This window comes from Canis lupus, chromosome 9 (genome assembly GCF_003254725.2).
Source record: "Canis lupus dingo isolate Sandy chromosome 9, ASM325472v2, whole genome shotgun sequence".
Classification (NCBI taxonomy): domain Eukaryota; kingdom Metazoa; phylum Chordata; class Mammalia; order Carnivora; family Canidae; genus Canis; species Canis lupus.
In genome coordinates, this window is record NC_064251.1 from 49,067,148 (window position 1) to 49,079,798 (window position 12,651).

The following is a 12,651-nucleotide window of genomic DNA, read 5'->3' on the forward strand; positions in this document are numbered from 1 at the left end:
CATACAATATAGAACCTTTTGTGCCTGGCTTCTTTCACTTAGCATGATTTTTTTGAGGCTCATCCATTCATTTGTAGCATGTGTTAGAACTTCATTGCTTTTTAAGGCTGAGTAACATTCCAAGGTAGGTATAGACCACCGTTTGTTTATCCATTCATCCATTGATGGACATTTGGGTTGTTTCCACCTTTTGGCCGAACTGTTTTCCACAGAAGTTGCTGCATTTCACATTCCCACTATGATGCGCAAAAGTTACTATTTCTCCATTTCCTTGCCAATGTTGGTTATTTCCCATTAAAAAAAGTTATTATTATAGCCAGCCCTAGTGAGTGTGAAGCAAGTGTGCAGTTTTGAGTTTTCTTAATGCCCAAAGATGTTGAATATCTTCATGTGCTTGTTGGCCATTTGTATATCTTCTCCAAAATTTCTATTCTGATTCTTTGCCCATTTTTTAGGGGGGGCTGTCTTTTGTAGTTCAGTTCTAAAAGTTCTTCATATGTTTTGGATATTATCCTCTTATAAAATATGTGATTAGTAAATATTTTCTCCCATTCCTTAGATTGCATTTTCACATTTTTATAATCCCCTTTGACACACAAAAATATTTGAGTGTCCAGTTTATTTTTTTCTTTTGTTGCTTGTGATTTTGGTGTCAAATCTAAGAATCCTTTGACAAATTTGAGATCATGAAGATCTGCCCCCTATGCTTTCTTCTAAGACTTTTGTAGTGTTAGCTCTTATACTTACATCTTTCATCAATTCTGGGTCATTTTTGTATATGGGGTGAGGTAGGGGTCCATCTTTATTTTTCTGCATATGGACATCCAGTTGTCTTTTCATCATTTCTTATTCTTTCCATATGGAACAGCCTTGTCATCCTTGTCAAAAATCAATTGTCCATAGATATTTGGATTTATTTCTGGAATCTCAATCCCACTCCATTGGTCTATCTTTATGCCAATATCATACTGCGCCCCCTCCCACCTCATCAGCTTTACTGAGAAATAAATAACTGATATAATTATAAGATATTTAAAGTGCATATTGTGGTATATATACATACATACACATCATGAAAGCATTCCTACTGTCTAGTTAATTAACACATCCATCACAAATTTTTCTTTGGTAGACTATTCAAGTTCTACTGTCTTAGAAAATTTCAATTAGGGCATCCCGGGTGGCTCAGCGGTTTAGCGCCGCCTTCAGCCCAGGGCCTGATCCTGGAGACCCAGGATCGAGTTCCACATCGGGCACCCTGCATGGAGCCTGCTTCTCCCTCTGCCTGTGTCTCTGCCTCTCTCTCTCATGAATAAATAAATAAAATATTTTTTTAAAAAAGAAAATTTCAATTATATAATCTAGTGTTATGAACTACAGTCCCCATGTTTTACTTCACATCCTCAGATTTTATTCATATTCTAGCTGAACGTGTGTACTTTTACCAACTTCTCCCTATTTCCCCAACTCTCTAGTTCCTGGCAATGACTCTTCTACTGTTTCTATGGTTTGACTTTTTAACAAAAAATTCCATATATAAGTTGTACCATGCAGTATTTGTCTTTCCCTGTCTGGCTTTCTTCAACTAGCATAATGCCCTCAAGATTCATCCATGTTGTCACAAATGCCAGACGGATTTCCCTTTATCCCATGGCTGAATAATTTTTCATTATTCCATTATTCCTTATCACTTCATCTGTTGATGAACACATAGGTTGTTGCCATATCTTGGCTATTGTGAGTAATGCTGTAATGAATATGGGCATGCATATCTCTCTTCAATACCCTATTTTCGTTTCCTTTGGATATATACCCAGAAGTGGGATTGCTGGATCATATCCTAGTTCCATTTTTTTATTTTTTGAGGAACCTCTATACTGTTTTCCACAATGGCTGCACCAATTTACATTCTTACCAATAGTATGCAAGGATTCCCTTTTCTCCACACCTCTGACAACACTTGTTATCTCCTGTCTTTTTCATGATGGGCCATTCTAAAGGGGTGATAGGTCACTGTGGTTTTGATTTGCATTTCCCTGATGATAAGTGATGTTGACCACCATTTCATGTACCTGTTGGCTATCTATATGTCTTCTCTGAAAAAGTGTCTAGTCAGCCACATTGTTTTGACTCATGGTAGCTATATAGTAAGTTTTGAAATAAGGAAATGTGAGTTTTCTCACTTGGTCTTTATTTTTTTTAATAAATTTATTTTTTATTGGTGTTCAATTTACCAACATACAGAATAACACCCAGTGCTCATCCCATCAAGTGCCCCCCTCAGTGCCCATCACCCATTCTCCCCCACCCCCCGCCCTCCTCCCCTTCCACCACCCCTAGTTCGTTTCCCAGAGTTAGGAGTCTTTATGTTCTGTCTCCCTTTCTGATATTTCCCACACACTTCTTCTCCCTTCCCTTATATTCCCTTTCACTATTATTTATATTCCCCAAATTCTCACTTGGTCTTTAATTTTCAAGATTTTTTGTTATCTGGGGCTCCTCTGCCATCCCATATGAATTTAAGGATCAGCTTTCCATTTCTGTAGAAAGACCACTGGAGCTCTGACAGGGATCACACCGAATCTGGAGCTCATTTTGTGGGGACATTACCACCTTACCAATATTAAGTCTTCTAATCCCTGGACATGCTTGTCTTTCCATTAGGTCTTCTTTAACCTATTTTGGCAATATTTTTGCAGTTTTCACTGTACAAGTTTTCACTTCCATGGGTATTTATTATTCCTAGGTGTTTTGTCCCTTTGGATGCTACCAGAAATGGAATTATTTCCTTAATTTCCTTTTCAGGTTGTTTATTGCTGGTACATAGAGACATAACTGATTTTTACATGTTGATTTTATATCCTGACACTTTGATTAATACATTTATTAGTTTTAGTACTCTGTGTGTGTGTGTGTGTGTGTGTGTTCTTCGGGATGTTCCATATATCTGCAAATAGAGATAGTTTTACTTCTTCCTTTCCAATTTGGATGCTTTTTATTTTTTTATCTTGCCTAATTGCTCTAACTAGGACTCCCAGCACAATGTTGAGTAGAAGTGATAAAAAAAAAAAAAAAGTGGGCACCCTTGTCTTGTTCCTGGTATTTGGGGAAAAGTTTTTAGTCTTTCACCACTGAGTATAATATTAACTGTAGTCTTTTCATAAATGCCCTTCATCATGTGATAGAAACTCCCTTCCATTCTGAGTCTGCTAAGTGTTTTTATCATGAAACTGTGTCAAATTTTGTCAAATACTTTTTCTTGGGATCCCTGGGTGGCGCAGCGGTTTGGCGCCTGCCTTTGGCCCAGGGCGCGATCCTGGAGACCCCAGATCGAATCCCACGTCAGGCTCCCGGTGCATGGAGCCTGCTTCTCCCTCTGCCTGTGTCTCTGCCTCTCTCTCTCTCTCTCTCTCTATGTGACTATCATAAATAAATAAAATTTAAAAAAAACAAAAAAAACAAAAAAAAACAAAACAAATACTTTTTCTTCATCTATTGAGATAATCATGTGCGGGTTTCCCCCTCATCACACTGGTTAATTTCTGTGTGTTGAAAATATAGCCTTGCACTTCTGGGATAAATCCCACTTGATCATGGTATATAATCCTTGGAATGTGTTGTCAGAATTAGTATCTTGTTTGGGATTCTGACTGTATATTTATCAGGGACATTGGCCTGTACTTTTCTATTTGGGGGCATCTTTCCTGCCTTTGCTATCAGGATAGTGGCAACATCAGAGGATGTGTTAGGAGATGTTTGAATAGGGGAACTTGGATGGCTCAGTCAGCTAAGTGTCTGAATCTTGATTTCAGCTCAGGTCATGATCTCAGAGTCATGAGATTGAGCCCCACATTGGGCTCCACAATCAGCAAGGAGTCTGCTTGAGATTTTCTCTCTCCCTCTGCCCCCTCCTCTAAAAAAAGAATTTGAATAGGATTTATGTTAAATCTTTTTTAAAACCATTTTCCAAATTGTGGTAAAATATACATATCAAAAGCTTACCAATTTAATCATTTTTATGTGCACAGTTCAGCAGCATCAAGCACGTTGACACTGTTGTGCAACCATCCCCACCATCTATCTTTGAACTCTTCCACCTTCCTCAACTGAAATTCTGCCCCCATTAAACACTACCTCTCATCCCCTCCCCCAGTCTCTGGCACCCACCACCGTGATCTCTGTCTCTATGAACTTCACTGCTCTAGGAGCCTCATACAGTTATCTTTTCTTTTGTCACTGGTTTATTTCACTTAGCATAATGACTTCAATTTGTAGTATGTGTAAGAACTGCCTCTTTTTTTTAAATTTTTATTTATTTATGATAGTCACACAGAGAGAGAGAGAGAGGCAGAGACACAGGCAGAGGGAGAAGCAGGCTCCATGCACCGGGAGCCCGACGTGGGATTCGATCCAGGGTCTCCCGGATCGCGCCCTGGGCCAAAGGCAGGCACCAAACCGCTGCGCCACCCAGGGATCCCTCTTTTTTTTTCTTTTTTTTTTTAAGACTGAAGGATATTCCCTCATATGTTCATGTCACATTTTGTTTACCAATCATTTGTTGATGGGCACTTTGGTTGTTTTTACCTTCTGGCCATTGTGAATAATGTTGCTATGAACGTATGTGTACAAATATTTATTCAAGGCCCTGCCTTCAATTCTGTACATGCCCAGAAATGGAGTTGCTGGATCATATTGTAATTCTATTTTTAATTTACTGAGGAAGTGGGATACTGTCTTCCACAGCTGCTGCACCACTTCACATTCCTACTGGCAGCGCACAGGGCTTGTTTCTCTACTACCTCAGCAAACTGCAGGTACTGCTTGCTCTCTCTTTTTCTCTCACTCATACCTGTGTTTAATCATCAATAATGTTGGCTCTGCCTTTAAAATGCAGCTTAACTCCCTTCATCCTTACCCTTCTCTAGGCACTGTCACCTCTAATCATCTCCCCAACCACTCTTAAGCTTCTCCTGACCAGAAGCCAGAGCAACGTTTTAGAATGTCAACCAGATTGTGTCATGCCCCTGCTCAAAGTTTCCCAAAGGTTTCTGCTGACTTGGAATAATCCACAGTCTTAGGACGTAGTCCACTGACCTCTCCAACCACCAGTTTCCTGAGGCTCATCCACCCCAGGCATGCCAGCTGGAGTGCTGCTTCTTTGAAACTCATCACCATACTAGAGGCTAAAGACTAAAGGACGGTTGTCCCGTGGAAACTTAAAACCCTTTCCAAGAAGGAAAGGCAAGGCCCACAGGAGCTCATTATGGAGTGAGTCCTTTTAGAGGTCATCATTTCTGGGGGAATGGGACCACAACACTGAATCAACTTGCAATGTGACATGAATCAGTAACAGGGATCAGAGAGAGATGTAGGGGGACCCAGGATGGACTGAGACAGGGGGACACATGGACACAGTGACCAGGACTTACCAGAAAGGAGCAAAGGAAGATGAAGGAGACGAAGTAAAAGTAGGCAAAGTCGCTCCCACACTCACTGGCATTGGCGTGCTCATCACAGGCCTGGTTGCTGAGACAAGACAGCATGATCTCGTGCCAGGCCTCCCCAGTGGCACTCCTGAGAAGAAGGGCAGAGCCATGAGGCCCACAAAGGAAGGCCCAGACCAGCCTGGGAAGGAATCTCGGAAGACCTGGCTCAAGTGCACACCTACAGAGAACCTGCTCATGTGTAAGGTCTGGGTAAAAAATGCCTCCTCTTAAAAAGAATCCTCTGGCATTAGGTTTTCAAATTGATAATTAACCTGGAAAGAACTAGTTACTGGAAATAAGGCCCTACACCAGAAGTGAGCACCACGGTGAGTGCCCCTTCATGGACCTCCTTCTTGGCCTCCCCACTAGCATGTGCCATCCCAGCCTTCCTTGAACCAAGAAATGGGGACTCCATCCCTCCAGTTTCTTAACCCAAAAATGTTGCAGCCATTCCTGCTTCCTCTCCTTCTCACCACACCCTATTCACCAGCTCATCTATCTTCAAAAAATAGCTAGACTCTTACTACTTCTCAACTCTGTGGGCTGAGCAGCAATCACCTCCCCTGAGCTGCCTCAACAGCTCCCTAATGGACCTTCCTCCTCTGCCCCACCCAAGAGCTGAGTGGGTTCACTAAATGCGGTGAAACCAAGTCACTTCTCTTAATGACCCCTCACTCACTGCAAAAGCCAAAATCTGCACAAGTGCCCACAGCTCAATATGACTGGCTGCCTGCTCCCTCCCAGTGGTCTCTGCTCCGTCCACTCTAGCCACACCAGCATCTGTTTCCCCAAAACACCAAGAACAATCCTACTGCCCTGAGTGGCCACCCTGGAGGACACCTCTTCATGGACTTTTGTCCCTGCGAATGCAGCCAGCACAAGGGCCAGATGTGCACTAGACTTGCAGGCAGACCAGAGGCCTGGATTCCCCCTGACGTGGTGTGCCTGTGTGGCACAAGCTGAGCCCACTCCTCATGGACAATGTCTAGGAGTAGGAGGCTTTTCCTGCAAGGTAGCTGCCCTGTGCCAGACCTGACTGATACTGGTGCTCATGTGTGACACAAAGATCAGGGAAGAAAAGGGATTTTTGGGAACAAAGACTTAAAACTGAGGCTAGTTTCATAGTTCTGCCTCAACTCTTATAGCATGAGGCAGGACATTAATAAATGAAATTAACATAATAGCTAAAGTCCAGAGAAATTATATTATTTGGAGAAAGTATAGGCCTAAGGATACTTGTCCATCTGATTAAAAAAACAAGAGTCAGACAACTGTCTCCAGGCAGCTCAGCAAAGCAGATCTCAATCTGATCTCCTTCCACAGAAAGGAGAACTTCCATGGGCTCCGAAATACACCTGCATGGGGCTGTGCTGGGGATTCCCCAGGGCTGGCCTCACAGCAGCCTGATGCATTTACATAAATAAACACAAGTGTGGGAACCTCAAGAAGCAGCCTCAGGCAGGGTCTCCTGTCAGTACCCCTCCTCTGTAAGTCCCTACAAAGAGTTCCTCTCTTCCCTCCTAGGGTCATGGTGGTAGGCTTACCTTAATGAGGGAGACCCTGGAGGCAGTGAGACATATTCACCCCTCTTCCTCAGCCCCCAAACCAGGATGGTCAACAACCCCCAGGCCACAGAGAGTGTGCCACGTGTAAGAACAACAGCTAGCACCAAGCCCTGTAGAGTACAGGGTCACAGGGGGCACCTGAGCTAGAAGCAAACCTGTGCTCTCCAGGACTCACCCTAGTGCTGGACTTGGAGCCTAGGGCCTAGGGAATTGCAGTCTTGTGAGCCATGGGGGCAGGTGGAGGCACACTCACACTAGCAGTTCCTTGGGTCACTGAGTAGCACACACTGTGTGCTACTTCCATTGCCCTGCTTCCCCCTGATCCTAGATCCCTGCAACCAACAAGGTGAGAGGACAGAAAGCTTCTGGCCAGCACACTGAAAAAAAGCCCTGCTGGATATCTTCTATCCTTCCAGACCCTCAGCTGTAGCACCACTAGAGGCCTCTTGGCCACCGTCAGGGATCAGAGATGAGGTGGTCAAGGCCAGCCTTGACCTGGGGCTCTCAGGATGACCTCTCTCAGGGGCTCTCAGGATGACCTCTCTCAGGGGCTTCCCTTCAGTCTGTTCCAAGGCCCAGGAACCATTAAGGGGAAGGACAGCAGAAAAAAGGGAGAAGCTGGGAAGGTCTCCACTCAGGGGAAGCCAGCACGAGCTGGGGGTCAGAGGGGTCAGTACGTATCCCATCCCTCCCAAACAGAGGCATCTCTGAGCCTGGACTGATTTCCCACACAACACACCTGAACAATAGCATCAAGGCTTGTAAAAACGTCCGGAAGTTGTTATGCCGGTTGATGCTGGTGTCATCATCTAGGGCAATATTCCCAAACACCTGAAATGAAAAGGAAGGCTGAGGGCTGACATCGTTGGGTTCTGAGGAGCTGTGGTGAGGTAGAAGGGGTTGTGTGAGCATGAAGACACACGGGCACAGGACACTGCCCAGAGCCACCACCACTACTGTAGGGGCTGGAGGGGCCAGTGCTTCCAGCCCTGGTGGTGTCTGTGCATTTCCAGGGCAGAGAAAACCTCTCGAAAGCCAAACACATCAATGTCGCCCAGCTCAGCATGCACACAGGTGCAAGTCTGCATGCCCAGGAAAAATGGGACCCAAAGCTAAGTTTACGTGGGTTGTGCTACATTCTGTTCACTCTGTCATCAATGATTCTGAAGCAGTAATTACATTGGTAATAGCTATGAGATCAACTTGAAAATTTCTTTTTAAATTTCTGTGCAAATATCACAATGGGCTTTTTATCCATTTTAATTTATTTCTTTTTAGGGTCAGAAATGCAAACAAGCCAGTAACTGTACTTGACTTAAAATCTGGAATCTGGCTGAAAAATATGATCACCAAAAACAAGAATCAGTGACACTTATGGTCTTGTACATCCACAGACCAAAGCAGGCAAAAATACATATTTGTTTTAAACAGCATCAGGTCTCAGCAAATTTTAAGGTAAGAGAACTTTCTCAATCCCCAAAATAGAGTTTAAAAATCAGTTTTCAGCTCACCTTTACGACAATGGCCTCTCCCACTATAGCTTAACATTTGGATCCATCCAACCCTGTTGTTGAAAAGTCGCCAAATGCCAAACATTTAAAACTGGAACACTGCTTTGTGTCTTTTAAAGGTTTTTCCAAATAGCTGACAAAGGATTCTTTGGCAAAATAAAGGCAATCTAATTACTTGAGCTGAACTGGATAGTATAAGTACAGTGATTGATATGATCCCACTGACTTTTTTCTTCCGTACTATATGATTTCCTGTGAAGGATCAGGTCAATGCTCTGGACTAACAGAATGACCAGCTGGTGCTCTGCAGACCACTCAGCACTGGGCAGATGTGCCCAAATGCTCCACCCATGCAGCCCACCACCTAATCAAACATGCCCATTCACACCCTAACAACCCAATGGAGTTCCTATCAGAAGCACAGCAGTGCATTTTCCCACAGACAATGGACTCTGGACGACAGGCACAAACTCTTGATGCACAACCTCAGTGACCTTAGGGGTAGAACAGCCTTTCTGAGAATTAAGTTCATGAAGTGCTTAAAGCAATACCTCCCTCATAGACATGTTCATTAAGGATCAATCTGTCATTGCTATCATTTGATGACCACAGTCGGTGCCCGTCTGCCCCAGGGCATAGGCGCCCCTTGTGCTCCCTGTCCCGTCAGGTGCACCCACCTGCATGCCAATGATGGCGTAGATGAAGAACAGCATGGCGATGAGCAGACACACGTAGGGCAGGGCCTGTGGAGACACATGGAGGGCAGGGCAGCTCCAGGGAGGGCTGCCTAGCCACCTTGCTAGGGCCTCATCTGCAGAGTGGACGGTGGCCACATTTCTGGGACCACTCAGACCTCAGCAACGCAGATCCACCCCCTACTGACCATGAAGCCCCTCTACCAAGGGACTACCTCAGTCTCTTCATCTATAGTCAGTCATAAAACCCACCTCAGAGTCGGCAAGCATTATTGAGATGCTCTCTGGATAACTTAAAATGCCTTTATATAAACTACAATAGGATAATAGGTGCCAACAAGGAGCCTCCAAGAGGAGGGGCTGCTCTGGTGGCAAGGAGGAGATGACGGCCACGCTACTGTGCACAACAAAGGGGACAGTCAGGGCACTAGGGCCGTGACTGGGCTTCACCTTGAAGGACTGGACGAAGGTCCACAGCAGGATGCGGATGGTGTAGCCTTGGCGGAGCAGCTTGATGAGACGGGCAGCACGGAAGAGGCGGAGGAAGCTGAGGTTGATGAAATTGTTCTGTAGGGAAGAGAGGCTGTTCTCTAACCTGCAGAAACCAGCCTCCTGCAGGGACAGGTACACTGCTCCCCACACGCCTCTCCCTGACTTGCTGTGGTCCCAGAGAAAGTCCCCTGCTCTATAGTGTAAGCAGCAATCAGCCACCAGAAAATCTTCCAAAAGTAAAGCTTGTCATTGCAAATCACTTCTCATGCAGCAAATCAAAGAAACCCCTCTGCTCTAGGCTCCCGACAGGGAGGGACAGAGAGAAAAATTCTCAGAAGCAGCTCCATGCTGCCAGGTGGCGCCAGGAGACCAACGGTGGACAGGCCTCTAACACTGACCACGTCTTGCAGGACACAGCCAAGCCATCCAAGTGCCGGGCAGGGCTGCTTCTCCACAGAGAGCCTCTGGAAGGCCCCACCCCAGGCTTGGTGGCAAGGCACTTCTCTTCTCCACACAGTTAGCAAAGCCTCTGCCTGTCTGGGACCCGGCAGAGGGGCAAACATTTTCTCTGGGGCTGCTCCTGGTGCCTACAGGTAAGTCACCATGGGAGGTGTAAGTGTTGGTGATCCTGCTGCTCACACCACAGAAGCCACTTACAAAAATCCATAAATGGTCTCAGCTCCAGAGATCCCAGGATATCTAGCACTGCTCCCTCATCCACAGGGTTCAAAATCAAGCACAAAAAGAAACAATGATCTCTGGACTCCACAGATTACCTGGGAGTGAGGCTTCCACCCTGGCCCAGGGGCACCTTGAAATTATTGGCACATCCCTTTCAGGGAGCACAGCTCTGGATGGTGTCCATGAGATGGGGGTGCTTGTAGATCTGGGCAGCTTCCCACCCTCTGTCTGCTTAGAGACCAGGTGCCCGCACGCAGCCTGAGAGCAGCTTCCTGCCACTTTGGTGTTTTAACATATGAAAGCAGCTCAGGCTTAGACACATCGGATCGCCAGATTCAGTGGTCAAATGAAGAGAAAAGAGAACACAACATGTTGGATGAGAGCAGCAGCAGTAGAGCATGTGCAAGAGCCATGGGAAGCCTAGGGAGAGCTGGGTGCCCTCCCTCCAGGGCTGCCCATCTGGTCTTGGCTGGGATGAGACGTTCAGTGGAGAGGCCAGCTTCACTCTTACTTCTAAGGACAGTGGCCCCAACCCAGCCCTTGTCTGCCCCTTTGGTTCCTACCAAGGTGGCTGGAGATTCTAGACTGTCTCTGCTGGAGGGCTATATGTTGCAGCCATGGGTGGGAAGTTTGGTAGTCACAAGGAGGTACTGACCATGGCCCAGATCAGCAGGAAGGCAGAAGTGGACCTCAAGATGTGACCCTGGAGGACACACAGGCTTGCCTACAGCTCCCTCACTGGCTTGTGCTAAGGAAAGAAAATCTCAGGGGTACAGGATGAGCAAGAAACATCCATACTCACCCCATGGGCCCTAGGGTTCTCAAATAAGCCAGTCACTGAGGGAGGGTGGGCAAAGGGATGGAAGGGGGACTCTGTCTACAGTGTGCCGGGAAATCCTTGGTACAAGACAATAAAGTAGAGGAAGAGAAGGGAGCTTCCAAGTGCCTGGACGCTTCAAAGGTCTCCTGTGGGAGACCTCCTCCACTTGGAAAGCAACTGCTCACTTGAGTCCAGGGGGGCCAAGACCGTTATTACACAGTCAGCATATGCCCAGCCCAAACCACTTTGCTCAGGCCACTGGCATGGACAAAAAGATTTCCTAGAGATACTGGGGAACATAGGGGCTCTGAGTGAGAAAGGAGGGATGGAAGACAAACAAGGCAGGGGAAGGCACTGTTTGTCCACATGGTTAGTGCACGAATGCAAAGCTCAACAAGTCACCTATTACTTTTTATTGAGACTCACGTTCTCATCCCTCCTCCTGGACTTCTTTTCTCAGGGCTCCAGTGGGCACTCAGGAGAGGGGTGGGGGTGGCAGCAGACAGATAGCCCTAGAGAGCCATGAGGACGGATGGTGACAGCAGCCACAGACACTTCAAGCACAGTGTGGCAGGCTGAGCACACCGCAGCTGCACCCAGGGCGGGAGCTGCCAGGTAACACCATGCGGACTGCATGCAGGAGAGCAGGGGGCAGCAAGCACCGGGTAGCCTTCCCATGGCTGTGCATGGTCGCCTCTGGCCTCAGCCAACCCTTGGAGATGGACGTAGCCTGCCCATCCTCCCAGAGTCCATGGTTTCTGTCACACCAGGGAGCACCTACTACTTCATCTACTATTTCAAAGCCAGAGCCGTCTTTATTGCCACCTACCTCTATCAGGAAAGGTCTAGAGCACCCCAAAGATGCATTACTGTACCCCTCAATGTGGTATCTCAATGATGGTACACTGGTCTCTAGCTGCTTTGAACCCCTTGCTTCCTCATCCACAAGATGGAGATGTTAGGACATTATGCGCAGATGGTGAGGAATCAGAGCAAAGGGATTTAAAAGTGTGCTGGGCCTTGTGAAACACAGCCCCACAGAGGTGATCAACTGGCCCCAGACCCAGATCGAGATCCCCTGCATCCAAGTGCATCACTGCCTCCAGTCAGGGCCACAGCAAAGTGACCTGTACATGTAGCTGGGGACCACACTCCATGCTGGCAGCATGGTCCAGCAAGTATGGAAAAAAGTACTCTCCTTCTCAGCTTTCTCATGGGACAATGATGAAGAAAAGAAAGGAAAGCTCTGCATACCCCAGCATACACATGTACAGCACATCAGGTGACGGTGAACTCTGAGGGAAGAGGAAGGGCACAGAGGGGATACTCTTCCCAAGTGGACAGGGAATGGCCATGAAGATGCCTCAGTGAGCTGAAGGCTGTGCCTGGTACTTCTGCAGC

At 46.5% G+C, this 12,651-nt stretch overlaps 1 protein-coding gene across 8 annotated transcripts in view; it reads right to left on the reverse strand.

The window, feature by feature from the left end:
- The window catches only part of CACNA1B (calcium voltage-gated channel subunit alpha1 B), a 196,327-nt gene that overhangs the window by 25,388 nt on the left and 158,288 nt on the right, over positions 1-12,651 (reverse strand). For all 8 annotated transcript variants that reach the window (XR_007413239.1, XR_007413238.1, XM_025476036.3 and 5 more), the window contains 4 exons: positions 9,708-9,824; positions 9,240-9,305; positions 7,791-7,882; positions 5,430-5,574 (listed from right to left, as the gene is read on the reverse strand). Coding sequence is in view for 6 of the 8 variants with exons in the window: in XM_025476036.3 (XP_025331821.1) it covers positions 5,430-5,574; positions 7,791-7,882; positions 9,240-9,305; positions 9,708-9,824 (420 nt within the window). In the remaining 2 variants the exon portion in view is untranslated. The remainder of the gene's footprint in view (positions 1-5,429; positions 5,575-7,790; positions 7,883-9,239; positions 9,306-9,707; positions 9,825-12,651) is intronic.